Source organism: Plutella xylostella, chromosome 9, assembly GCF_932276165.1.
Source record: "Plutella xylostella chromosome 9, ilPluXylo3.1, whole genome shotgun sequence".
In the NCBI taxonomy this organism is placed as follows: Eukaryota; Metazoa; Arthropoda; class Insecta; order Lepidoptera; family Plutellidae; genus Plutella; species Plutella xylostella.
In genome coordinates this window covers 328995-356854 of record NC_063989.1, presented here as the reverse complement: position 1 = coordinate 356854, position 27860 = coordinate 328995, and the positions used below count along the sequence as shown (strand labels likewise).

The window sequence follows — 27860 nt, the reverse complement described above, 5'->3', positions numbered from 1 at the left end:
TATGAAGGTATTGGCAAACAAGGTAATAAATTTAACAATTTTTATTAAGATGCAAAATATTATGCAACCTTCTATACTCTACGGAAACATTGGCAAATAAGATTGAAAAATTTATACTTTCTCTATTCCTATACAGTCTAGTAATCCACAATCCACAATATTTACATAATTATTGCTTTATAGAGTTTCTTTCCATGTATGTAAGGTACAAAGTACAGTTTATTTGACGTAATTACTTAATAATATCAAAATGAATGAAATTTCTCAATCTATAACTTTGCTTGCAATGCATTGTATGATCATAAAATTCTAAATATCTAACTTTGAATATTTAGAATTCTCCAAGAATAACATTTTATTTACAGTCGTTACCTAACACTCACGCCATAGCTAGCCACACTACAACTAAAACCTATACAACAGGAAATAACTAACAATTATTAAACATTTCAATAGCTTTTTTCATTTCAGGCACATTAGTACATTATTTTGAAATTAACCCCAAAATGAATTACGTAGCAATTTCTGTAAAGAGATTTTGAATTTTTTGGTTGTACACGAGTAACACGAGCTTCGAAATTTATACAGGGTCACTTTGAAAGATAGTTCAGTTTATCTGAAACACCATCTACAGACAACGATGTCGTCAAGAATGCTATCCGATATAGGACCTTCATTAGTCGTCCAATTAAAATGTAACAATGTCTATAGCTAAGTAGGTAGCTGCAGTAAGAGGTCGGGGGCGCGCGGCGGGGGCGGGGGCTCGCATCAGAAGGTGGAGCGGCACAGCGGACAGTTCGACTTGTGACTGCTCGCGAACCACTTGTGCTGGAATACAAGAGAGAAACGTTAATTTAATAATATGTGGGGACATTTCACACGCGGCCATCCGACCCAAAGCTACGCAGAGCCTGTAATATGGGTATCGGACAGCAGTAGCTGATATAGTTACCACAGGAGGGGTGTTAGCGTTAACATCTAGGCATTAGTTTGCATTTACTTTTATCGACGACAGTACAGTGTATGTGTCAGTATGTACTCACGATGCAGTCAGTGTGGAACTTGTTGTTGCACTGGTGGCACGTGAGGCGCGGCAGTACAGTGTATGTGTCAGTATGTACTCACGATGCAGTCAGTGTGGAACTTGTTGTTGCACTGGTGGCACGTGAGGCGCGGCAGTACAGTGTATGTGTCAGTATGTACTCACGATGCAGTCAGTGTGGAACTTGTTGTTGCACTGGTGGCACGTGAGGCGCGGCAGTACAGTGTATGTGTCAGTATGCACTCACGATGCAGTCAGTGTGTAACTTGTTGTTGCACTGGTGGCACGTGAGGCGCGGCAGTACAGTGTATGTGTCAGTATGTACTCACGATGCAGTCAGTGTGGAACTTGTTGTTGCACTGGTGGCACGTGAGGCGCGGCAGTACAGTGTATGTGTCAGTATGTACTCACGATGCAGTCAGTGTGGAACTTGTTGTTGCACTGGTGGCACGTGAGGCGCGGCAGTACAGTGTATGTGTCAGTATGTACTCACGATGCAGTCAGTGTGGAACTTGTTGTTGCACTGGTGGCACGTGAGGCGCGGCAGTACAGTGTATGTGTCAGTATGTACTCACGATGCAGTCAGTGTGGAACTTGTTGTTGCACTGGTGGCACGTGAGGCGCGGCAGTACAGTGTATGTGTCAGTATGCACTCACGATGCAGTCAGTGTGTAACTTGTTGTTGCACTGGTGGCACGTGAGGCGCGGCAGTATAGTGTATGTGTCAGTATGACGTACGTACGTACGTACGTGACGTACGTATCACGCCTCGCCCCCACTCTGTCCAGGTCAAACGTAATAACGGCCTACCACGCCTACTTCCAGTCCATTCTAATCTACGGAATAGAGTTTTGGGGACTGGCCGCTGACTGGCACAGACCATTCGTACTCCAGAAAAGGATGATCCGACGGATCATGAGGAAACCTCCTGATGAACCGGCGAGAGAGCTGTTCATCGAGTAGGAGTCCTGACTGTGCCCAGTCTGTTCATTCTGGAGGTCGCCAAGTATGTGCGACTGAACCTTTCAGAATTCACATTTACCTCGAAAATTAGTAGGTACAGCTCCAGAAGGCCAAATAACTTGTTTGTCCCCGAACATCGGCTAGCCAAGACCACAAAGTCGATAGACATTGTTGGTCCCAAAATATACAATAAAATACCAGAAGGCATAAGGGAGTCACCAAGTTACAATATTTTTAAAAATAATCTGAAGAAATATTTGAGCCAGAAGGCTTTTTACACATTTGACGAATTTATTAATGACAAATAAGTATGGCTAAGGTACAATAGGTACAAAAATTTGTATTTTAATTATCTTTGACATAAGTATTAATTTAATTTAACTAATTTGACATACCTTTTGTTATATATTTTATATTATGTAATTATTTAATGACACATTGTGACATACCTATTATCAATTTGTTTAATATACAATTATTAATTTGTATTAATTAATTATACCTAATTATTAAGCTGACGATGTAAATTTAACAGAAAATAAATGAATTATGTACTCACGATGCAGTCAGTGTGGAACTTGTTGTTGCACTGGTGGCACGTGAGGCGCGGCAGTACAGTGTATGTGTCAGTATGTACTCACGATGCAGTCAGTGTGGAACTTGTTGTTGCACTGGTGGCACGTGAGGCGCGGCAGTACAGTGTATGTGTCAGTATGTACTCACGATGCAGTCAGTGTGGAACTTGTTGTTGCACTGGTGGCACGTGAGGCGCGGCAGTACAGTGTATGTGTCAGTATGTACTCACGATGCAGTCAGTGTGGAACTTGTTGTTGCACTGGTGGCACGTGAGGCGCGGCAGCTGCCCGCAGGCCGGGTGCAGGCGGCAGTAGCAGATGTAGCAGACGGGGGCGGCGGACACCTTGCGTTCGAGCGCTTCCGTCCACATGCGGATCGCGTCGAAGACACGGCCGTTCTGGAATTAATAAGGCATTTATGTCAAAGATAATTTCACAGGTACATTGTACGGTGGCCTGCGCCTAAAAGTATACAGGCGGAGTTTTAAAAATGGCGATCTCAAGCTCACATGCTGCTCAAGCACATCCACATAAACACCACTGCTACACATATCACACACAACACGTCCCCGGATTTATAACAGATGTAGCTGGTCCCTTTATCATCAGGGATCGCTATTTTAAAAACTCCGCCTGTATACTTTTAGGCGCAGGCCACCGTACGTTTTTATTTAAGTACCCAGGCCGGGTGCTATGGCTTGGCGGACTACTGCTCAACTCTTTAGAGTTGTATATTCGTAATATTCGTATATGCCTAGCTAAATATCTACTCTATGCTATACTGATGTAGGATTTCATAGTGTTATGATATTCCTTGTGCGTTCGGCTTCAGTGACATCTATTGGTGGTTTCCGGTACTCACGTACAGAAGTGACACTAGGAACAGTAGCCGCTAGTAGCTGGGTAAGAAAGGCCGAGGACAGAATTTTGCGGCGCTCTTATGAAAAAATCTACTTTTATTGTGGTCTTTGGCCTTTTTGGTACAAAGTTTGTTATAGTTTATATAGACTTTTACCTTGTCTATTACCGAATACGTGTTCTGGAATGGAGGCCGCGACAAGGCAAACGTAGTGTGGAACACCCTCCGGCTAGATGGGGTGACGACTTGCGAAAGGCGGAAAGGTATGGTTATGATTGGATGCGGAAAGCTATAGATCGCGTCCAGATGCGTGCTTTGGGAGAGGCCTACGTCCAGCAGTGGCCTGCTATAGGCTGATGATGTGCTCACCTGATAAGCGAGATACACGGTGACCCACTGCGTGTTGTGCGCGGGCCCTCCGCTGGTGGTGAGCTGCGGGGGGGAGAGGGGATGGTCCCGCGCCAGCCGGACCGCCAGCTCCACGGGCCGCTCGTCCAACAGGTGCCGGATATAAGGGCCTTTTGTCTTTCCGAATGGGGTAACCTCATGATGATAATTATTATTCACTAGCTATTCCCGCCCGGAAATCCGCGATAAAAAAATAGCCTATCCTAGCCTAGTTAATCCAGAATGCCAGCTAACTCCATACCGAATTTCATTAAAATCGGTTCAGCCGTTTTGACGTGAAAGAAGCAACAAACATACACATACATACTCACAAACTGTCGCCTTTATAATAGTAGTAGGAATGATCACCATCTATGCCTATCCCAGCAATAGACCATTACAGTATGACTATTATAACCCCTCACCTGATAAGCCAGATACACGGTGACCCACTGCGTGTTGTGCGCGGGCCCCCCGCTGGTGGTGAGCTGCGGGGGGGAGAGGGGGTGGTCCCGCGCCAGCCGGACCGCCAGCTCCACGGGCCGCTCGTCCAACAGGTGCCGGACTAGCACCTCGTTGGAGGACCATAGGATTGAGATCTAGGGAGGAAAAAAATGCATATATTCCACATACAGAAACAAAACAAAAATATAATGCGATCTTCTAAGCCCTTTAGAAACATGAAAACTATTAAAATACTGTATTGTGCCTACGTCCGAAGCCACCTTGAATATGCGTCACAAATTTGGAATCCGCAGTACGATTTATACATTGGGAGGCTTGAACGTATCCAAAAAAAAATTGTAAGATACTTAGGTTTCAAATTCAAACTCCCAAGTACGGACTACAACAAACGATGTGTCAAATTTCATCTTCTACCTCTCAAATTACGTAGAGACATAAATGATGTAATTTTTCTGGTGAAAACCTTTCGTGGCCAAGTCGACTGCCCAGACTTACTTAACAAACTCGGCTTGCGGATCCCAACCAGGAGGACCCGCTCTCGGGCCCTCCTTTCCATCCCTCGTTCAAATAGCAATTATAGACATAACACTTTTGTGATTAGAGCTGCCGAAACATACAACCGTCTATGTAGCAATACCGGTGTTGATCTATTTTATAGTAGTTATAACTCAATTAAGGACCACATTATTAATAAATTTATTAGCTCACTGTGATGCTAACAGGGGCGTATTTAAAGATTGCGCGCCCTGGGCTCCTGTAGTTTTACGCCCCATCAAGGAATGAAAGAAAACAAAAAGAGCAGTCAGTGTAGAAAGTTTAGAAATAAATTTGTGCAGAGCGAATGAGGGAGGCAATTTTTTTTCCTTAAAAAAATACAGAGGCGGAAAAAAATAGACTATTCCACCAGTTCCGAAAAGAATAAATACTTAAAAATACTTAAAAGGCTTTCATACTAAAAAAATCCAGCACTGCTCGTCACAAAAATACCTTGGAGTGACCCTCACGTACAAAACCCACTGCCAAAACACCAAGAAGAAAGTCAGCTCCCGAAACAACCTTCTGCGACGGCTTACGTCTACCAGCTGGGGCGCCTCTCCACAAGTTCTACGAATTCTCAGCCGAATTTGCCTGCTCCATATGGGCAAGATTCCCGTTCCTCAAAGCCTGAAGACAAATGTCTTCAACCAGTGCGTCCTGCCAGTGATGACGTATAATGCAGAGACGTGGATACTGACGGTAGGACTGGTCCACCGATTTAAAGTCACTCAGCATGCTATAAATGGAGTTGGATCGGCCATACCCTGCGTAGAGACCAAAATCACATTCCAAGACAGGCTCTTGACTGGAATCCGCAGGGCAAGCGTAAGCGAGGCCACCCTAAACAAACCTGGCGCCGTTCAATCGATGCGGAGATGCAGGACGCGGAGATGACGTGGTCCGAGGTGAAGCTCGCTGCCGTCGACAGACAGAGATGGAGAACCGTTGTGTCTGCCCTTTGCCCCACGGGGGGGTCATAGGACGCCAAGAAGAAGAAGCATGCTATAAAGAGAGCTATGCTTGAAGTTTCTCTGATGGATCATATCAGAAATGAGGTTATCTGTGAGAGGACTAAGGTTACCGACATAGCTGTCAAAATATGCAAGCTGAAGTGGCAGTGGGCTGGTCATATCTGCCGAAGAACCGATAACCGTTGGGGTAGACGAGTTCTCAGGTGAACAGGCAAACGCAGCGTTGGACACCCTCCTGCCCGCTGGACTGACGACCTTAGGCGGGTAGAGCCGGTAGTGGTTGGATGAGGAAGGCCGAGGACCGAGTGTTGTGGCGCTCCTTGGGAGAGTTCTATGTCCAGCAGTGGATGATTATTGGCTGATGATGATGATATGGGCAAGGTCCGCGCATGCTAGAGAATTAGATTTTGCTGAACGATAAAGCTCGTATAGTAACGGGATGCCTCTAACCGACACCGCTCTACAAAGTCTACTCTCTGGCTGGGATAGCACCCCCTAGCATACGGCGAAAAGTGTCATGTTCTGTTGAGAAAGCCAAACAAGAATGCGACTCCAGACATCCACTTTACTCACATACTGCCGCACCTTCCCGCCTTAAGAGCCGCAAAGCGTTTCTAAATAGTGAGGTGTCCTTAACGGATGAAAACCTACAAAACGCAAGGCTGGGAGGAAAAGCAGCCCCAGGATCCTTTCCTACCTCTTGAGAAAAAACTTGCTCCCGGTAACAGTCTTCCCTGGCACATTTGGAAGACTCTAAATCAGTTGCGAGCAGAGGTAGGCTGCTGCAAGGACAAACTTTGCAAGTGGGGCTATACTATACCGTTGGTACCAACCTATGCGACTGTGGTACCGCCCCCTTGACTATGGAGCATTTCATCTCCTGTCCCATGTGCCCTACCACCTGCACTCGGGAAGACTTACTCCAGGCCAACCAAAATGCTATCAAAGTTGCTTCTTTTTGGTCTGGACAAATTTAAAAATTCCCATGTTCACTGACACGAAAGAAGAAGTGTAGAGAACATACCGACCTATTACATAATAATATGTATAAGAACATTGTGGTAATAGATTTGCAAAGACAATATCTACCGAACAAAAAAAAAGATTTTTCTGGATAGACAAGTACATTTTAGAACGTTTAGAAATAAACTTGCAAAGGGCGACTGAGTGAGGCAATTTTTTTTCATTACTTTCCTTCAAAAAAATTTCGATGCGGAAAAAAAATTGACTATTCCACCGGTTCAGAGAAGAACAAAGGCCGGCTTTCATACGTTAAATCATATTTCTTAAGACATGAAATCAACATGTGGAAAGATGGCTCAGGGCGCCGTTCTAGGCTTACGCCCTAAAATATTGTTCTGTACTTTTTTAATCCTCCAAGTTGGAGACCTAAAGCCCAAGGGTGGCCTGCCGGCCGCCCCTGGGCCGCCCTTCGCCGCCTGCCGCCCCGGGCTGTAGCCCTTTTAGCCCTAGGGTAAATACGCCCCTGGATGCTAATCGTAAATTTTAAGTAAAGTATAAGGTTTCTATATGTGAAAACCTTTAACTGGCATGTTTGTTACTATTAATTTAACTATTCCTAGTTCTATAATTCCATGCTGTTGGTTTTCCATGCTTCATTAATAAATAAATAAATAATTGAAATCAAAAGTAACATAAAATCTACATAATTGTTTATAATAGCGACACCATTTTTGAGGATAATTTTTCCATGCCCGCATTGCCACACTGTTATAATTTCAGCGCCTGTGTAAGTATGTCATATCTTTAAATTATAAGATATATTTTTACAAAACCATTTGTTTAAACATTCTTAATAAAATCCCAAACAAGGACAATAATCATGTTGCAGAAAAGCGGTTGAACATTATTCCTACGTAGACATTTTAAATTTTGGACATTAATCGTGCAAAGAAAAAAAACAAACCTCAGTCTCATCCAAGCTATCCGCATGCTTCTGCACATTCATCAGCTGCTTCTTCACCACACTAGGCGTGACCGCCAGTCGCACCAGCCGCGCCAGGGCGGGGGCGGCGCGCCCCGGCAGGCCGCCCGCCCAGCCGCGCGCCGCCCCCGATGTTAGCCCGGAGAAGGCTAAGTAGAATACCCGGCAAGAGAGAGAGCTTAGGTGCGAGGGGGATGGCGGTTCTGTGTGGGAGAGAAGGATATTATTGTGTTGTATAGTTTTACTGTTAGAATGCCGCGTTCTCACGATCTGTCCCATCCATTGAAAGGGTTACATTCAAAGGACAGTTGAAGCAAATTGTACTGGCAGTAATCACAATCCAGATCCAATCCAATCCAGTTGCACGGCATCTTTATCATTGGTAGAGAATGCTACTAGCAATAAGTTCAACTTAATTTAACCTTTCGTGATTTTGAAAGAGCGATTGGTAGTGTGATGGGCTCATAAGATACAAGATTGATTATATCGTGAAACTGAAATACTTATTTTCATAATGACGATGATTGATCCAGATCGTTGCTGCAACTTAGTAGGTAGTCTGGAAGAAATTACTCTTAGGCATAAGGCCGCCAATTGTACCGTCTATGCTGTGCATTTTGTGTGCAATACAGAATAATCTATCTATCTTATTACTCAAACAGCACCTACCCTCAAATCTGCACTCATGCTCTGTAAGAAACATCTGCAGCACATCCGGCGGCAGGGCGTCCCGCGCCGGGTCGCGCGCGGCGTCCCGCGCCAGCGCCGCCTCGGGGAGAAGGCGCATGCTGTTGGAGAGAGCCATCTCGGCGAACTTGCTGTCTCTGGAATGTGAGAAAGCGACATATTGATAGGTTTTAAGGTTTTAAGGTTTTAGATATTTATTTCTCATAAGAACTAATTTATAATTCACTTAAAATGAGAAAAACTATTCTAACTTAACTTAACATGCATTCTTAAAATCTAGTTAACGTAAATCTATATTTAAACAATACAACAAGCCAGGAGACCCCACAAAATTACCTATTACTTATATTAAATTTAAGGTTAGTAGTAGAATTAAAGTACACCTATATTATTAGTCACATATTCTTTTAAACGGCTCTTAAATATCGAAAGTGAAGCTGATTTTTTTATTTCTTGTGGAAGTTTATTATACATCTGTGCTCCTTCAAAAAGTATATTTTTTTTCCCGAACTCTGTTCTTGGTGAGGGTAGTTGCAGGTGATTTTTCGTACGCGTCTGATATTTGTGTTCTCTTGCTTTAAACGATATATTAGAATTGACTAATTTATTTGTAATTTTATAAATAAGAATACACGTTTGGAAGGTATATATCTGAGATATGTGCATGATATTGGTGTCAGCGTAGATTTTTTTGGTCGGTGTGAGATAGTCATATCCAAATAATGATTTAATTAACTTATTTTGGGCCACTTGCAATTTTTTTAGATGTGCTTTGGCTGCTGAACCCCACACTTCTATCAAATATTCAATATGAGGTCTGACTAAGCTATTGTAAATGACATACTTTACACTAAGTGGTAATGAACCGGCAATGCTACGAATCATACCTGTAAGGGATCTAATTTTGGAAATCGTTTTTTCTATCTGTACTTTCCACGTAAGTTTTGAATCAATGATTAGACCAAGGTACCTCTCATGTGTTGTCTTTTTTAAAGTTGTTCCATCTATTGTAAGTGGTGGATGTTCCGGTATTATTTTGTTTTTCGCAGATATTATCATGTAACACGTCTTGGTGGCATTTATCGTTAAAAGATTTCCTTTTAGCCAATCAGATAGACTATTTAAGTCTTCTTGTGCGTGCTTACACAAGGTATGAATATCACGACCATAGTAAAATAAGCACGTGTCATCAGCATACAATGTTATTTTACCCCGCAAACCCAACTCACAGATGTTGTTAACGTAAATAAGAAACAGTAGTGGACCCAAAATTGATCCTTGCGGTACACCGCATTGGATTTTTTGAGGTTTACTCTTGAATTCTCCTATTTTTACCATTTGGGTCCTGTCAGTAAGGTATGATTCCATAATATCGTATGCTTGTCCCTCTATGCCTATGTCCATCAGTTTAAGTAACAGTTTTTTATGGCTAACGGTATCAAATGCTTTTCTTAGATCAATGAAAATTCCGAGTGTTATGTTTTTTTTGTCAATATTGGTTTTTATATCAGTAACTAGATCCACAGTAGCACAGAGAGTATTAGAATGTGGGCGGAATCCGTATTGACTTTGAGATAGAAAGTTGTTATCTGTGAGGTGTTTTTCTAAGCGCGTGTAGATAATTTTTTCCAGTATTTTTGAAGTGACAGCTAAAACTGATACGGGACGATAATCTCCAGTATTTGTTCTACTCCCGGATTTGAATATTGGCGTTACTTTAGCTATTTTCATACTACTCGGAACAATACCGTCTTTTAGACACTTGTTTAATATATTTGTCAATTTGTTCAAAATAATACCCTTTAAACATTTAATACACTTGGTGGATATGCCATCTATACCAGAGCTTGTGTTAGGATCTAACTCATCTATTATTTTATCTACTTCGCTAGGTGTACATTGAGTGATTTCATTCAATGTTGTATAATTTGCATTTTTTCTTATTTTTACGTGTTTGTCGTCTGAATGATAGTTAGATGGTATTTCGTTTGCTAATTTAGGTCCTATTGTTGAGAAAAACGTATTGAAACACTCGCATACCTCATCACCATCCGTTATAGTTTCAGTTTCAGTTTCAAGTTTTACAGTAACACAATTGTCTTTAACTTTATTATTACACAGTTGCTTTATCAACTTCCACATTTTCTTAGGTTTTTGCATGCATTTACTGAATTCTTTTTTATAAAAATGTCTTTTTGTTTTTTTAATAGTTGTAGTTACACGATTTCTTTGTATTCTTAATTTAGACTTTAGACATTCATTATTTGGTTCTATCTTTGCTTTTCTCCACAGATGATGTGGATGTGTGATGTCTCTTTCTGATATTTCCATTATAACTGCTTTATTAATCCAGTCGTCTTGGGGTGAATTGAGTACCTTTATTTTCTTAATAGTGCTTGCTCTTACTAAATCTTTTATGATAGTTTCTAGTGCTTCATATTCATCTTCTATATTATTAATGTCAGTTTCTTGTGCAATTTTGTATAGTTTTTCATAGTCAATGGCATTATATTCAGATTTTTCAATTGGTTGATGTCTCATTTTGAGTATTTCGCAATATATTTGTTTATGATCGGACATCGTTGACTCAATAATAGACACATTAAAGTCATTTCCTTTTACATTTGTGTATACATGGTCCAAAATAGTTTTACTTGTTGTTGTTTCTCGTGTGCAATATCTTACGTCAATCTTGTTTATTGATTTAGTTTTTAATGAGACACATTCTTAACGTTCAATTCAGGAATATGGAATGTAATATCCAGGACTTTCATGTCTCCATAAAGGCAACGTAAGAGCTTGTATAGTATTTTTAAATAGCATTAGACAAAAAGTGAATGGTTATAGATAGACGGTATTAGTTGATATCATAATTCATACCTCAGTTTGACCTTTTGTATAATTATATTGGGTCACTCTATATGACAAACTCTCTATAAGTTTTAGAGCACTGCTGCAGTAGCAAGTACTGGATTACTCTATCTTGTTATATTAAACGTGGCGATTGCAAGACAGCTCTTGTTCGTCGTTTTTTTTATAGAGTAAACCTGCAGCCGAGGCACAGGCTGTAGCCGTAGTTACCTGTAGCTGTAGCTGTAGTTACCTGTAGATACTGATGTACTGGTGCACGAGGTCGTCCCTGGCGAGCGCGGCGCCGCGGCCCGCGAGCTGTCCCAGCAGCAGCGCGCCGAGGCACAGGCTGTAGCCGTAGTTACCTGTAGCTGTAGCTGTAGTTACCTGTAGATACTGATGTACTGGTGCACGAGGTCGTCCCTGGCGAGCGCGGCGCCGCGGCCCGCGAGCTGTCCCAGCAGCAGCGCGCCGAGGCACAGGCTGTAGCTGTAGTTACCTGTAGCTGTAGTTACCTGTAGCTGTAGCTGTAGTTACCTGTAGCTGTAGCTGTAGTTACCTGTAGATACTGATGTACTGGTGCACGAGGTCGTCCCTGGCGAGCGCGGCGCCGCGGCCCGCGAGCTGTCCCAGCAGCAGCGCGCCGAGGCACAGGCTGTAGCTGTAGTTACCTGTAGCTGTAGCTGTAGTTACCTGTAGATACTGATGTACTGGTGCACGAGGTCGTCCCTGGCGAGCGCGGCGCCGCGGCCCGCGAGCTGTCCCAGCAGCAGCGCGCCGAGGCACAGGCTGTAGCTGTAGTTACCTGTAGCTGTAGCTGTAGTTACCTGTAGATACTGATGTACTGGTGCACGAGGTCGTCCCTGGCGAGCGCGGCGCCGCGGCCCGCGAGCTGTCCCAGCAGCAGCGCGCCGAGGCACAGGCTGTAGCTGTAGTTACCTGTAGCTGTAGCTGTAGTTACCTGTAGATACTGATGTACTGGTGCACGAGGTCGTCCCTGGCGAGCGCGGCGCCGCGGCCCGCGAGCTGTCCCAGCAGCAGCGCGCCGAGGCACAGGCTGTAGCTGTCCGACCACGGCACCACCACGCACGACTCCTCGCCCACTCTGGAGTCATCATACAATAATTTTAGAAATATATGAATGGTGAACCGTTAGTGACCCTGACTGCTATGCCGTAGGTTCATGGTTTGAACCCCAGAGGCAGATATTTGGACTCGGGTCTTGGGTGATAATTTTAATACTTGTGCTGAGTTACGTAATTAATATACATCTATGTATATGTTTGTGTAGCTATATTAGCTGTCTGATAACCATACTGCAGACTCTTTGAGGTCGGATAGCCGTGTCATTGTGTGAGATCTCCCCACATAAGGCCCCGGGGAGTGGAGTATCCATACTCTGCCTAGTTTGCAGTCGGATGGCTAGCATTAACTGTCTGATACCTATATTACAGGCCCTGCCTTGTTTGGGATCATGTGTGGTGTCATCTATTTCTAACTTACTTCACAGCCCCAAGAGCCGCATCGACCAACCCCTGCAGTCTGGTCATGGCATCCAACAACAGCGTGGGGTTGAAGTCGGGGCGGGGGGCCGCGGGGGGGGCGGGGGAGTGGGAGGGGGAGGCCTCCGCCGAATCTGAGGCACTCCACTGGAGGAGGCGGTCAGCTGTGGGGGATGGTAAGATTAATAAATGGTAAAAATTGTTTATTGCAGACAATACAGTTCAAGTAAGATAAGTATGTTTTTGTTACAACAAATTTGTTAAACATAAAGATGCGTCCGTAGTCGAGCTAGCTTCAGTGATCGTAACTGATCATTGGAGTTAAGCAACACAATATGGCATTGGCCACATGGTTGCTCTTTCAGCAGCAGTCGTTAAGCTTAGTCAAGGCTGTATAAAGCCTACATAAAATGAAATGTTAGATCATCAAACCGCAGTCAGGATGAATTATTCTTTACAGCAATGTTGAAATATTAAAATAACATCCACCCAACTCACCATCATCCAACACGAGCGGCTTCTCCAACATCCTTAACACATAATACGCCGCATACTTATACGCGTGGTGCGTCGGGGCTTCCAACACGCGCGTACACTTGTCCACTAGAGGGCGTAACGCGTATACCCCCGCGCGGTACGGGGCGGGGAGGGAGGCGTGGGGCGGGGGGGAGAGGGAGAGCAGGGAGAGGGGAGGGATGTGGGTGGAGGTGATGGGAGTTGTGGGGGCAGAGTCTGGAATAGAAAGTGTTTTGTTTAAGTTAGAAAGAAAGAAATCTTTATTTGCATCAGAGAGAGTAACATACAAGTTAGATGTGGATGTACCTATGTGGTACGTCAGCAAGGTGCGAATATATACTTTTTGAATAGTAGCAATAGATTCAGATCACTTTGTTATTTGAATATTTAATCATTATCATTATGGCTGTAAAAATGATAATGTGCAGTTTCCCTACCAGTCATTACGTTAGTCCGGTACAATAAACCAAGTAGTCTCTTTTTACACTAATCAGAGTAATTACCATGACTTAGGTACCAAGAACATTGTGTCAATAAACTGTATTCGTTATTTCAAATAAAAATGTACGCATCAAATAACCCTTAGCCCGCATTTAAGATCCACAATCGACTCATGATTCCTCATAAAAAGATAAAAAAAAACCATAACTCACCCAGAACATGCGTCAGCAAACTATACAAGTTGACCGTGACATCCGGAGCGAATATATCCGCCCATTCACTAGGCAAGTGAGCGACGTGGGCACTCGGCTGCCGCTGTAATGAGGTGGCGGGCACGGCCGTGATGAAGGACGATATGGTGGTGTAGAGACGCAGGATTGAAGTGGTTAGGAGGGATACCTGGAGAGAGAGTGGGTTTTAAGTTATATTTGTTGCTGCTTAGGGTGTAAGTTTATGTAGATTAATCGATTACATGTTAATCTGTTGAAAAAGGAAATGATTTACTGGCCAAATAGAACCACTTTTTTTAAGGGACTAAACCTGTGTGAAATTTTTAGCAATACCTTAGGTATACAAAGTCTGTAGGTGAAAAGTAGCCATATTATTCGTCCTTGAATACATCCTCAACACTAACGCCATCTACAATAAATGAGAGCCTTAAAACGCACTGCACCCGATCCCTATCTCTTATAATTTATGCATCCATAGGTAGCTTGATAGAGATAGCTGTTAGCCATTTTATAACATAATTAAGTTGCAAGTTCCTAACTTTACTATCATATTGGTGTAAAAACAACGCTTATTCTCTCTACCTACTTAAAATTCCTAAACAATCCTCACCTTAGGACTCCCCCAAAGCTCCTTGCTCTTCTCCACAGAATTCACAACGGAACACAGTGTAATAGTAGCGAAGTCCCAGTGCGGCGCGGGCAGCCCCCAGCCGCGGCGCGACACCAGTTCTGTTAGGTAGTCTACGATGGCAGAGTTGCTGAGGACTTGCCGCCAGGGGGCGAGGTGGAGCGGGCTGGAATTAAAGAGGGGTGGGTTGGTAAAATAGATAGAGAATATTTTTTATTTCAGTACACAAAGAAAAACAGAAGAACATACATACAAAATGCTCAAGACTGTAATCCCCGTAGGGATAGTCAGAGGTGACTCGCAGGCGAGCCACCCGCTTTTAGCAAAAACAGAAATAGCTTAAATATAATTATTAGGTATAGCTTATAAACTAATACATAGGTACTAATGGCAGTCTCTCCAGCTGCCGCTACACGGGTTTGTTATCGATGTCGATAAACTCGTCTAATGCAGGTCCCACAAATCACAGCGTATTGTTGATGATTTTGATGGTGAACCGCGATATAGTGATCTTTATCTGGCGGCCGCAGAACGGCTGAAGCGAACAACAATCACGTCTCATACAGCATAACCCCGTTATGCCTATAATACAGGTTGACCACGACATCCAGCCCCCCTCCCGGCTGGTTATCCTCTATCTCTCTCCGTCAGTCTGTCAGTTCCCCCCGTCTATTGCTAGTAGCTAAAGTATTTTACTCTTAACTTTCATAAACAACAATACTTACGTCTCATACAGCATAACCCCGTTATGTCTATAATACAGATTCACCACCACATCCAGCCCCCCTCCCGGCTGGTTATCCTCTATCTCGCTCCGACATCGTGCCAGCTCGCTCATCCACGTGGCGTCCAACACAGCGGCGTCGTGCGCATGCGCGAGGAATATTGCTCGCACCATGAGCAGGAACTTGGCTCGGAGGATTGAGTCGTCGTCGTCAGTGGGGAGGGATTTTGTGGCAGCCTGGAAATGTGGGGAAGAAATGTGGTTATTGGGAAACATTTCAAACAATGATTATGCTATAATTCGGAAACGACTTTGAGATTTAACTATATAGTCCCCAAAATGACCCAAAAAGTAATAATTTATTCAGCTTATTGCAATAACCCTCTTTTCTTAGAGAAGGTCCAGACCATGTCCTGCAGTGCACTACATATTTACGTGCTATATGTGTTTGTCTGCAAATGTTGCCGTCACAAACCTGCAGGGAGTGGAAGAATCCGTTGCCCGAAAGCCCCTCGACGGTGTTCTCGAGATTGTCCGACTCTTGGGTTTCTTCTTCAATGGAACACTTCACGGAGTAGTACCTAGGTAAAAGATAATAGTGCTATTAGGTGGATAAATTCACAAATTAAATTGCCTTGATTTTAAAACGTTTACACGATAAGAGTAAAAAAAAAACAAATAAACTATAAGTACAGGCTGTCCCGTAAATAATGGACCAACGGAAAAGGGGTGACTCAATCTGAACAAATTTCGTTTTCAGATTAACCCCCTGATTCAGCCTCTTTCTGTTAATCCACTCAAGACACCTTGTATACATGAGTAACATTATAATATGTATTACCTAGCAGCATACGCCCAGTAGTACCCGTCTGCGGCCGCGGTGGCGCGCAGGCGGCGCCACTGTCGCTGCCTCGCGTCAACAGATGTCGCAGCGATCACGTCGTCTATTAGCAGGTTTAGACGCGAGAGGGCGCTGGTTATTGTCTCGTAGTCTGGCCACTGGAGGGATAGAAAGAAACATTATTTTCTGTATTACTATTAAAAAAAAAACTTCTTGTATTTAAATCAAAAGACACATTTATAAAGCGTTTGACAGTCAACTGACAGCATTTAGCATGTGTCTAAGTTTTGATCTTCTGTTTGGCCCAAACAAGTGGATATGCTTGATGTTGAATCCGGCTATAAATAGCTTTGGCTAAAGCCAGACATTCACTTTTTTCGTATTTAGTACAATAATTTTTAGAATTTAGAATCGGACAACATTCACATAAAGGGACCATAGCTAAACTTAATTATATTTTTAAAAATACTTACGAAAGCATATCCTTCTTTCAGCGTCTCCAACACAGCTCGATCATACAACAGAGTAGCAAACTGTTGCGACATGTACTCATCATCCAATAAAGCATCACACCACACTTCACCGCCTGTCTCTTCATCATCATCATCATCATCTTCACCACCGACTTTCCTCAACATAAGCGTCTTTAGATAAAACGCGCGGAATAAAACCTTATTCACATGTGACAAAAGGACCTCTTTGCTCAACTCCTCTGAGGTATTCTGTGATGATTCGTCGATTACTTTTTTAATTATATCGTTATCGTCGTCGAAGGGACATTGCAAATTGCCCTTTATGCAGTCGAGGCGCAAGGCGTAGAATTCTACGGGCGTGTGGTCGGGTTCTGGTGGGAATTCGAACAGTTGTTTGGTGAACGTGACTATTTGTTCGATGTTCTCTTTCGGGTCCAACTCCTCGAGGTTCCTGATGAGGTGCGGACACAAGGATGCCATGTGCTCGATCTTCAACAAGTTGAGTTTCTTTTTCCTGTGATAATAATAATTACAAGTTTTAGTGGTGTAGAGATACATCATAATTGGTGCTGATGCTGATACATATCTAGCATCATTTCAATGAAAAGTACTATGGACACGTTGTGCGTTTGTTACAGATCAGATACGAAGATTTACCGTGATAAAAGCGCGACGTAAACGTTTTATGATGACTATCCTACTGCTAAAGATAACATAACAACGCTCTCATAAAATACTCCGTTTCTGCTTCCCCCATATCATAGGGCTTGTTCACAAAACTGCGACTGTTATGACAGTTTTTCAGGTCAAATGCTTGATTACTGTCGCAGGTTTTTGCGATGCGACGTCACAACGAAGTTTTGCGTACAAGCCCTTTCGCGTTATTTTTTTAAAACTGATCCTAGACTACACTACAGCAAATACCATAAATATACCCTATATACTCACAAGTCAGCGCGACATCTATGCACTATCCCCCTGGCCTCGTCCACGAAGCCCTCAGCGTCAGCGGGTGGCAGCGCGGCCAGCCCGTCCAGCCACGCCGACTCCACGAGTCCACGCCTCCTAGCTGGAATTACTTACTTATTCCCAATCTCCGCTGGGGAGCAAAGCGCCGAAGTGAAGCGCTATTCTTTACGATCTTGGGCCAGCTCAGAGACATCCCCGCCTGGCCCATTTCCTTTTTCACAGAGCGCTGCCATGTCTCTCGCGGTCTGCCGAGTCAGCGCTTCCTTTGGGACGTCTTCAGCCTAGCTGGAATGTATACTCACAAGTCAGCGCGACATCTATGCACTATCCCTCTTGCTTCTTCCACGAAGCCTTCTGCCTCAGCAGGTGATAGCGCGGCCAGCCCGTCCAGCCACGCCGCGCGCGCCTCGCGCCACGAGTCCGCGCCCAGGCGGCCGTCGCCTAGCTGGAATGTAGGTGGAGGTGGGTGAAACATAAGTCTGGTAGTGGAAGGAGGGGTGTAATGTGTGATTGCAGGTTTTACACTCGTCTAGCAGTGTATTATGTTGCTGTCGTAAGGTACCCCGGTGGTACAGAGGGCCTTCATAAGCGTGCGCCACGCCGTCCTGTTCTCAGAAACAGCTCTGGCATCCGTGCCTACGGTCACAGCTCACCATCGAGTGTATTATAGTATGAATATTGAACACGGCGATGGCATGTGCAATAATATATACAAACTATTGGTTTTATTTATGTATTTGTATAATAAATACTGTCTCCATAGGTAGTCTGTAAATTAAAAATATATTTATTTTTGGATTACGTAAGTATGATCACATTTCAGAGTATCGTGCTCAATTGAAGTGGCTCCCAATTCGCCTTCGCCGGAATACTCACATTCTTAACATGTTATTCAATGTTTTGAATAACCCTTCTTCCCCACAATATCTTAAATCTAAGTTTTCATTTCTCTGCTCCCACGGCCGAGCGTTGAGATCTACAGAGAACAAGATGTTGAGTGTGCCTGACCGCAACGCTGCTTCATATAGCGACTCGTTCGCTGTGAAGGCGGCGTGCCTGTGGAACACCTTGCCCGTGAACGTGCGACTATCACCTTCGCTTGCTACTTTTAAAAAGAGCGTAAAGGATCATTATCATCAATCCTTAGGTTGGTAAATTATATTTATTTATGTATATTATATATTATATATGTATGTATTAACATAGTTAGTCGGTATATATTAAGTAGGTATTTTTTGTCTTTTAGTTTTTTTTATATGTGTATCTGTATGTATTATTATTATTTAAGTAGGTTAAATAAATAGGCATTAGTCATTCTAATTTATAGGTATATTTTGGACATGTTAGTCGTTAGTATAGTTCTATGTCTAGTTTAAATTGTTTTTTATTTTATTTTTATTATTGTATAAAAGAGTTTCGTGTGAATATCACTTTAGTTTTCCACCAACCAAGGGTTGGCTGGAAGAAATTGCTTCTTGGCAATAAGCCCGCCTTTGTGTACTTCTTACTTTTTCTGTTTTCATGTTTTTGTCTTTGTTTTGTGTATACAATAAAGTGTCTATAAATAAATAAAATAAATATTTATATGTTATTTCATTCTTAGGTACACACACACACACACACTTTCTAGCATATTACACTCACACATAGGCATACTATACTATACTCACTAACTCACATTTTAATTTCACACTAGGTACACAATATGTATACGTACGTATTTGTTTAAAATAAGTAGGTAGGTATATAGCAAAGTGGTTTAGTCCTATAAGATATTATCTGTCACACACTCACCATTAATAATGCATCACAGGTTATTGTCAAGTCTTGTTTTGTTTTTTTTTAATTATTTTGTTTCTATTTTGTTATATCTATTTGGCACCTGTGCGCGTGCGACGAGCGCAGCTGGGCGGGCCTCTCTGCCCTGGCGGTGCGAAATCCCGTTTTCAGGAGTACACGTGATCACGCTGCGGCGTCGCTCGCGCGTTAACTGTTTTTTTTGTCAATATTATTTGTATTTGTTTCGTGCGTCACGCTGGGCATCCACTGAAACACCAGTGCTGTGTCCTTCGAGTTCCTCTAAGGCGCAGCAATAGCTGAGTGGATGTGCCTTTTTGACACGCAGCATATTGTCCAATGTTTTGTACTGGTACATATATTTTTTTGTTTGATTTAATTATTACTTAAGTTCTTTATATATAAGTACTTAGCTGTTTTTGAAAGTTACTGTATTTTTGTTTTTTCATTATTTTTTTTGCTGTGTGTCAAATAAATGATTTCTATTCTTCTATTCTATTCTATTCTAATATAATTTGTGATTGCTTGTTTTACACACGTAAAAATTGCAAAATTATCATGATTACGTTATGTTCAGTTCAGTATGTTATTTTTGCGTAGGTTACAACTAATTACAGCGCTGCGGTAAATATTTTTTGTAACATTTAATCTTGAGCTGCTTATTCTATGCAAGATTTATTATTTTAACTTTATTCTGACATTAAAATAACATCACCAACCTTAATAGCCAGATTCAAATAGAACAGCTTGCACATGAGCGGCCTGTACTCCACACCCGTCGCATCAGCCAACACGGCGCTTAGAACCAAGGCGGCTACGGAGGCGCACTGCTGTAGTGTCGGCAGTGCCGGGTCGAGGGTTGACGTGAAGAGGGAGAGGATGGAAGAGATGGCGGACGCGGAGATCAGCATCTCTGCGGGGAGATATGGGGTTATATTATGTTGTAAGAGATTGAATATGGGCGATCTACGGCCTAAACGATAAATAATGATGTTATTATCTAACTGGTTCATTACAATAAAATTACGACAAGATACATTGTTTCGGCGCTCATTAGCAACAGATTATGTCCAGCAGTGGGTGTTACAAGTATGAATATCGTTTTATAGAGGTCACATGATTCTCATCCTTGAAACTCGTATAAAGGTCCACACCACACCAGCAAATAACCTCTCTTCGATAAGATAATCGGGCAACATTTTATGAGTGAGTAGGGACTCACTACAACCCCATATGTGGGGTTGAAGTAGTAGTATGTTTGGGACAGCTATTGCCTACAAGTGACTCCCCCACGACTCACGTGAATCATCCCCGGCATGTAGCGCCGCCAACAGCAGCCCCCTCGCGCGCGAGTCGCCCGCCAGCAGCCGCCGGGTCGCCGCTACAAGTGACTCCTCCGCGAGTCGCGAGTGAAGGAAGCGCTTGACTGAGGCGAGGGTGTTGTGCGGGTGACTCACGCAGATTGACACGCAGGATTCCACCACTGATGGCGGGAACTGGAAAATTTGCATTAAATTTTTTCAATCTCTTTAAAAATTTGACAGAGTTTTAAAACCATAATCTGAGATTTCGTAACCATCTGAGAGGGTATGTTTTATGTGGAAAGATGTTGTTTGTGAATTTAATTGATTAAAAGTTTGTAAATTAATCATATAAACTTGTCATGCGTTACTAACGCATCAAATATGCGTTATTTATTAAACCTTTTTATGCATACCTGTTTAAAACTAGCCAATAAGCGATCCTGTTCGTCTTCAGACAGATGTTTGAGCAACACAAACACGACGTCCACCACTGCACCACAACGCATGGTGTCTCCAGACAACCACACACGCAACTTGCCATCGTATAATCCGAACACGCTCGCCTCTTCACTCGCGGATAAATGCCTTGCGACAGCCAAAAACAGCTGTTTACTGTCAAACTCTCTAATAAGTGTCAGTAGCGGGGTTATCACCGCCTCGCTGACTTGCTTACTCTCCGCAAACTCGAGGTAATTGGCACATATTCTGTAGGCGGTTTCGTTGAGGTTGTGCGAGTATCGTTCTAGGCTGGATATGTCGCACACTTCCGTAGTTTCTTCGTCCTTTGGCCCGTCAGTTGTGTCGATATCAAACTTGATGCTTTGCTTCTTCTTAGGTTCCTGTACGAAGGAGGTTTTCAACGCTTGCATGAGTAGTATGTGTCCCTCTATCAAGTGCGCGATTTCTTCGTGATCCGTCGACAGTTTGTCGATTTGTCCCAACACCATCGATCCAACGTTTTGCCAGAAGTTTCTCACGAGCTGATCGTATTTCTCTCCGCCATCTTCCTTGGACTGTTTGAGCCAATATTTGATTATTGAAACCATTGAGGCAACCGAATATTTGATCAAATGTGATCGCAGTTGGGTATCATTAGCTGTAGACAATATTTTCTCTAGCCATGTTCTGTGTACAGACGTAGTGACTTCCAGCGAGAAGCTTTCGTCTTGTATGGACACGTATCGTAGACACTCCGCTATACTTGTGATCCACGATTGTCTTTCGCTTTTAGAACTGAAGATTGCTTTCTTGCTTAACCTTGAAAAGTAAAATAAATTAATTCACACTCTTCTATTACTGAATAAAAAGGTAGCGCAATAAGTGGAAGAAAATAGTTACCCAATGAATAGTGCATTGAAGAACTTTTCATAGAACTGTTGAGTTCTCAAATCCGCCGGTAGGTTCGCTAGTAGCGGCAGGATCATGGTCGATAGATTCTTCGCGTCTCCCCACCCACCTAGAATCAATATTAGTAAAATTCAGTATAATATTACAGTTCTGAACACCAACATAAATCTATTTTCGTTATAAATTACCAGCGTTACTTACCGTTTTCTAATATTTCAAATATTCTTTTGGTGAGAAGGTTTTTGTCATCTAACCACTGCTGCCAATTCTGGAAAAAAATACAGTAAAATGTTTAATTAGTGTATAGATTTATACAAAAATGGTACACGAACCTGTTTTTGAGCTTTAGAACACATGATTATTGCACCTTCTTAGAGCAAATGATGGAAAGAGTAATCGGGGGCCTAGAAGTCATTGTGGCAACTCGATGTCCTAGTAGGTACTTGCTTCTTCTAATTCGTCACCTGCAACTCACCTCTGCGTGGTGCATGAGCTGCAGCAAGCAGGTCCACGGCGCGCGCTCCCTGCTGGCCTGCAGTAACAGTCGCAGTGTCCTCTTGCCGTGGGAGGCGCCGAACTCGGACGGGAACCGCTCCAGGATGCAGCCCAGGGCAGAGAAGAATGACGCTCTGGGGAGAGAATTATTACTTCATTTAGCTATGGTAATTTGGTCATATGGAGTATTTAGGATTAGCTACGCTGTACGCATTCTACAAAAATGTTTTAAAACTAACAAATGACCAATAAAAAATACAACACAACACACAACAATAATGGTTACCGCACGTATAACCATAACTTAAAGAAATCGCCTATTTTCCTTCTGTCAACCAGAGCTCGCGAACGCTTGGCACGACGGCGTTCACTAGCTCGCGTTACCTTAAAGTAACGTTGGTCAGTCCAACGTTACGAGGTGTAATGAAACATGTGACACGGCGAGCATTCGTGCAGTCAGTACGTAGTGTTACGTGGAAACCAGCGAAATTTTAGACCACAGCGTTTCATGACATGCTCGCTGGTAATGTTTCATTGCAGTCCGTAACGTTGGTCAGTACCCAGCTGCGTAACATGCTCGCTGTGTTCTAAACATTACAGTACGTAACGTTGGTTAGTCAGTACCCGGCTCAAGACTGACCGTATCTGTGCGCTGTTGCCCGCTGGAAGCTTCCAGAACTTCCCCGCGTCTAACAGCGGGCGCAGCTCGGCCCACAGCCACGCGTCGTGCGCGCGCGGCAGTCGGATAGACAGCACCTGGGGAGAAGGTTAGCTGTAACCTACTAATATTATAAATGCAAAAGTTTGTGAGTTTGTGTGTATGTCTGTTACTTCTTCATGTCAAAACGGATGAACAGATTTTAACGAAATTTGGTATAGTTACTTGAGACCCTGGATTAACACATAGGCTACTTTTAATCCCGGAATTACGAATTACGAATTACGAATTACGAAGCGAATCTCGCAGTTACTGCTAGTTACTTTTATGTTATATCCCGGAATTCCCACGGGAAAACTTTTTAAGACGAAGCGAATCTCGCAGGAACCGCTAGTTACTTATATTTATTTCAAAATGTACCTAATTGTTTCTTTGTACGGTATTTTCGTGGTATTTTCTTCTTTTTGGCAATAAGCTATTTTATTTCTTTCATTCACCTGCAATCCTTGAAGGGAGGCGATCACGATGCGCTCGTAGTGCACCGCCACCTGCTCCGCTGAGTCGCCCCTGGAATTAAAGAGATAAAGATTTCCTTCTATTCTATTCTAGTCTCTGTGGGGATGTAAGTACCTGCACCTGGCTGCTTCGAGTGGAACCTTTGTGCATAGCCCCAATGTCTAAACTGCTTTCCTAAGCTTGGACCATTTCCCACCACTCTGGTCTGCTCTCTTCAGTGCGAGACGAACGTATCAATGAATCATAATGGCACCATCGGGAGATTCGGTAATTTTACATGCATTCGTCTGCATTAAAACATCTTACTAAGTTTATCTCATTATTTGAAGATACTAACTTGTAAACAAATACTAAATTGTAAAAAAATACGAACTTGTTTTGCAATGACGCCTCTGTGTTTCCGATGAGATTTTCAAGTATATACGCCACCACTTCGGCCTTGCAGAAAGATATCACTTCTGGCAACTTCTTCTCGGGGAAGGTGTTCTGAAAATAGTATTAAAGTAATCTTCGTTTCATTCATCATTAATGCTTTTATCCTTAAGTATTTAAAACCCTACTAATATTATTAATGCGGAAGTTTGTGAGTATGTGTACGTATGTTTGTTACTTCTTCACGTCAAAACGACTGAACCGACTTTAACGAAATTTGGTATGGAGTTAGCTGACACCCTGGATTACACAGGCTTTGGATTTTTTCGCGAAATTCCCACGGGAAAACTTTTTAAGGCGAAGCGAAGCTCGCGGGAACAGCTAGTATATAGAGACATAAAGCGCAATATATTTTCCTCCAGTCCCACTCTGGTGTGGGTTTGGATAAATAATGGTGTGCATCTTTAGCTTTGGTCTCCATGCAGATGACAATAATGCTTGGTTTACACGGGCTTAGTAGCTAAGCGCTTAGTACTTGTCATCGACTTGTCGCTTAGTAAATAGGATTGATCTCTATTCACTTGCACTATTCACAAACACTTGTACTAAGCACTAATCGGCGTGTTTACACACGAGGACTTGGTATTAGTGACAAGTACTAAGCGCTTAGCTACGAAGCCCGTGTAAACCAGGCATTAGACTCACTCGCAGCGCCTGCTCGGCGGCGGCGGCGGCGGCGGGCGCGGTGTCGTGCTGCGCGTGCAGCCAGGGCGGCAGCAGCGCCCGCAGCGAGCCGCCCAGCGCGCGCCCGCACCGCGCCGCTATGGCGCCGTGGCACACCTGTGTGGAACATAGATAGATTGATGATTCTTTATTGTGCAACACAGAAATTGCAAAAATAAATTTATTTATTTATTAATGAACCATGGAAAACCAACGGCATGGAATTATAGAACTAGGAATAGTTAAATTAATAGTAACAAACATGCCGGTTAGAGGTTTTCACATATAGAAACCTTATGCTTTACTTAAAATGAAATAACAGCATAGATGGTACAATTGGTGGCCACCAGGAAAGAGGAATAACACACAAGAAAATAGGTAAGATACAACATGACAGTGAAGCTAACATGGTTTAAAGGATGTTAGGGTTGCCATGCATATGTTGGACTGGCTTTTTTAGTCAAATTTATTTGTTAGCAAAATAAGTATCTGTAAGTTGAATTTCACAAAATATCTTACAAAAATTATAAATAAATGATGTAAAGTTTCAGTACAGTACCTGTGTGACCTCCCGCACCTTGTGGTCGGGGTCCGTAGACAGGGTGCGGTACAGCCTCGTCCAGAATGGTAGCAAAGCCACCGCCTCTTCACTGGTGTTCTTGTTCACCAGATCTGTCAGCTCCTGCAGAGCCTGCAAGCAATGAGAGCCAATTACCAGACTGTAAATATCTAAATGCTGGCTTTACCCTTACATAAAGACCATGGATGAATTATTCCTCTGGGAATAATTGTGTGTCTGTGACTGTCATAGGTCATCAGTGCACTGAACCAGAGGCCTTATATTTTATACTCATCATAAAGTGTCTGTGAGGGCCAGGTCCACACACCAATATGATAAGATGATAGAAATGATAAAAGAAGTATATAACTTATGATAATTTGATTTATTTAAACTGATAACTAGTCTATAATGATATGATGATGAGTATGTGTCGCACGTTGATGATGGACAAGAACTGACTTAATTTAGGTCACTAAGGTAAAACTGTTAACATAGCAAAATGTACAGCCCCGTACAGCGTACAGTGTCTACTATTATGCTTGTCTGTGTTCCCCAATGAAGTTTAAGTTACCTACAAATGAGCTCCACATAAGTGTGAAGACTATAGTTATTGATATAATAGCACAGGTCAGATGATAAAATAATATATGATAACATTAAGCCATGCTCTTACCAAAATATCATGTTATGTTCTTGTGTTTTTTAAATTGTCATAAGAATAGAGTCTACATTATTTCCATAATAGCTAGGATCTGAATGAAACCTATCATAGGAATTACCTTAGTTTTAGTAATGGGATCTTTCTTGTTTAATTTCTTGATGCACAACATGAAGTCGGTGTTGAGGTAGTGGTCGGTGGAGGCGGCGGCGAGCGTGGGGAACAGCGCGGGCAGCGGCTTGCCCGTCACCGCCGAGGCCAGCCCTGAGGCCAGCACCGGCGCCGGGCCCAGCCCCCCACTGCTCAGCAACTCCGCACTGCGACCACTACTTGAAGGCTGCAAAATTATAATCACACTATAGATATGAAGCTACGTTTTGATTGTAGATAGATTATCTGGTGATGCTTTATTATCTTAAGTGAAGATGCTGAACCAAAATACAGAAACTATGTTCAACCTTGAAGAGTTAGCTTCTTGACGATTATAGATATTTAATAATTAAAACTGTATTTATTATGCACCAAGTTTTTTTTTTTTTTTTTTTTTTTCATATTTTGTTTGCCAACTTGCAATCGGTTTAATATAACCATAAGCAGTTTATTTCATTGTTTATTTGGCTTTGCAGGCATACCCTCCCATTGTCAGGTTGCCTTCTTAATGTATTATAGGTCTATGTTATCCCAGATATTTTTTCTTTTTAGTCTTCTGGTGGGTACATTACTGGTAAGGTCAGTGGCCAGTTTGTTTGGGTGATTTACAATCCTGTCTCGGTAGGTTCTTGTAAGTTTTGCAACCTCCTCTCTCACGGTAGGCATTTTCAAATATTCATGCACCTCATCCATTCTGGTGAACCAGGGTGCATTTACTATGGCTTTGAGTACTCCGTTTTGAAATCTTTGTAGGATTTCAATATTTGTTTGGCTTGCTGTTCCCCACAGTTGAATACCGTAGGTCCACACGGGTTTCAGGACTGTTTTGTAGATCAACAATTTATTTTCGAGTGATAGTCTAGATTTCCTACCCATAAGCCACTCCAGTGATCGGTATCTCTGATTTAGCTCGTCTCTTTTCTTCTGAATATGGCATTTCCAAGTTTGTTTCCTGTCTAAGTGGAAGCCCAGGTACTTTACAGTAGATTGATGGGGGAGCACTTCGTTTCCAAGTTTCACTGGAGGGCAGTCTTGTTTCCTCAAGGTAAATGTGACATGATTCGACTTAGTTGCGCTAGCCTTTATTCGCCAATCTTTCATCCATTCATTAACTTTATCTAAATGGCTCTGTAACATTTCAGATGCCAAATTGTTATTTTCATCCGAAGCAAGAACAGCGGTATCGTCTGCAAAGGTAGCGGTCATCACATTGTCTGATTCAGGCACATCAGCAGTATAGAGTAGGTACAGCGACGGTCCCAGCACTGAGCCTTGAGGAACTCCTGCATTGATCTCGTAGAACTCTGAGACTGAGTCATTAATCTTGACATGCACCAAGTTAAAATTAATAAAAGGTATGTAAACAAAACATCCTTTCGAAACTCACCCTGACATTGTTTTTAGTCCTTTGACTCTGCTTGACTTTACCACCCATTTTATATTTTCATAAAGCTTTATTACTGCTTTATACTATCCAATTAATTCTTAATCCAACTATTAGTTTATAATAAAGACAAATAAAAATAATGCTTTACGTTTTAGATTTTGCTATAATTTTTCATTTTGTGACTTTTTTATGGGAAACGTCAACTAAACGTGTCATAAAATGTCAAATTACGCAAACATGCCATGCCTGAAAAATCTGATCTGTCAACAACAATACAGAGAAAAAA

The 27860-nt window shown here is 42.6% G+C and overlaps 1 protein-coding gene across 1 annotated transcript; it reads right to left on the bottom strand.

Annotated features, from left to right (window-relative positions):
* Positions 1-26: 26 nt before the first annotated feature.
* On the bottom strand, positions 27-27775 carry LOC105385459. Its single transcript, XM_048623066.1, has 34 exons — positions 27575-27775; positions 26159-26374; positions 25377-25508; positions 24800-24934; positions 24096-24208; positions 23704-23773; positions 23189-23304; positions 22529-22682; positions 22255-22321; positions 22045-22162; positions 21120-21963; positions 20703-20898; positions 20122-20315; positions 17906-18050; positions 17585-17705; positions 16637-17150; positions 16164-16321; positions 15798-15903; positions 15324-15559; positions 14581-14764; positions 13953-14139; positions 13282-13515; positions 12785-12947; positions 12243-12386; positions 12109-12210; positions 11975-12076; positions 11841-11942; positions 11535-11774; positions 8414-8568; positions 7727-7947; positions 4252-4425; positions 3809-3964; positions 2811-2978; positions 27-828 (listed from the first exon to the last, which is right to left on the bottom strand). Exons 1-34 carry the CDS (start codon positions 27620-27622, stop codon positions 769-771), a joined length of 6075 nt encoding a protein of 2024 aa, XP_048479023.1. The 5' UTR covers positions 27623-27775; the 3' UTR covers positions 27-768.
* Between the last annotated feature and the right edge of the window lie 85 nt (positions 27776-27860).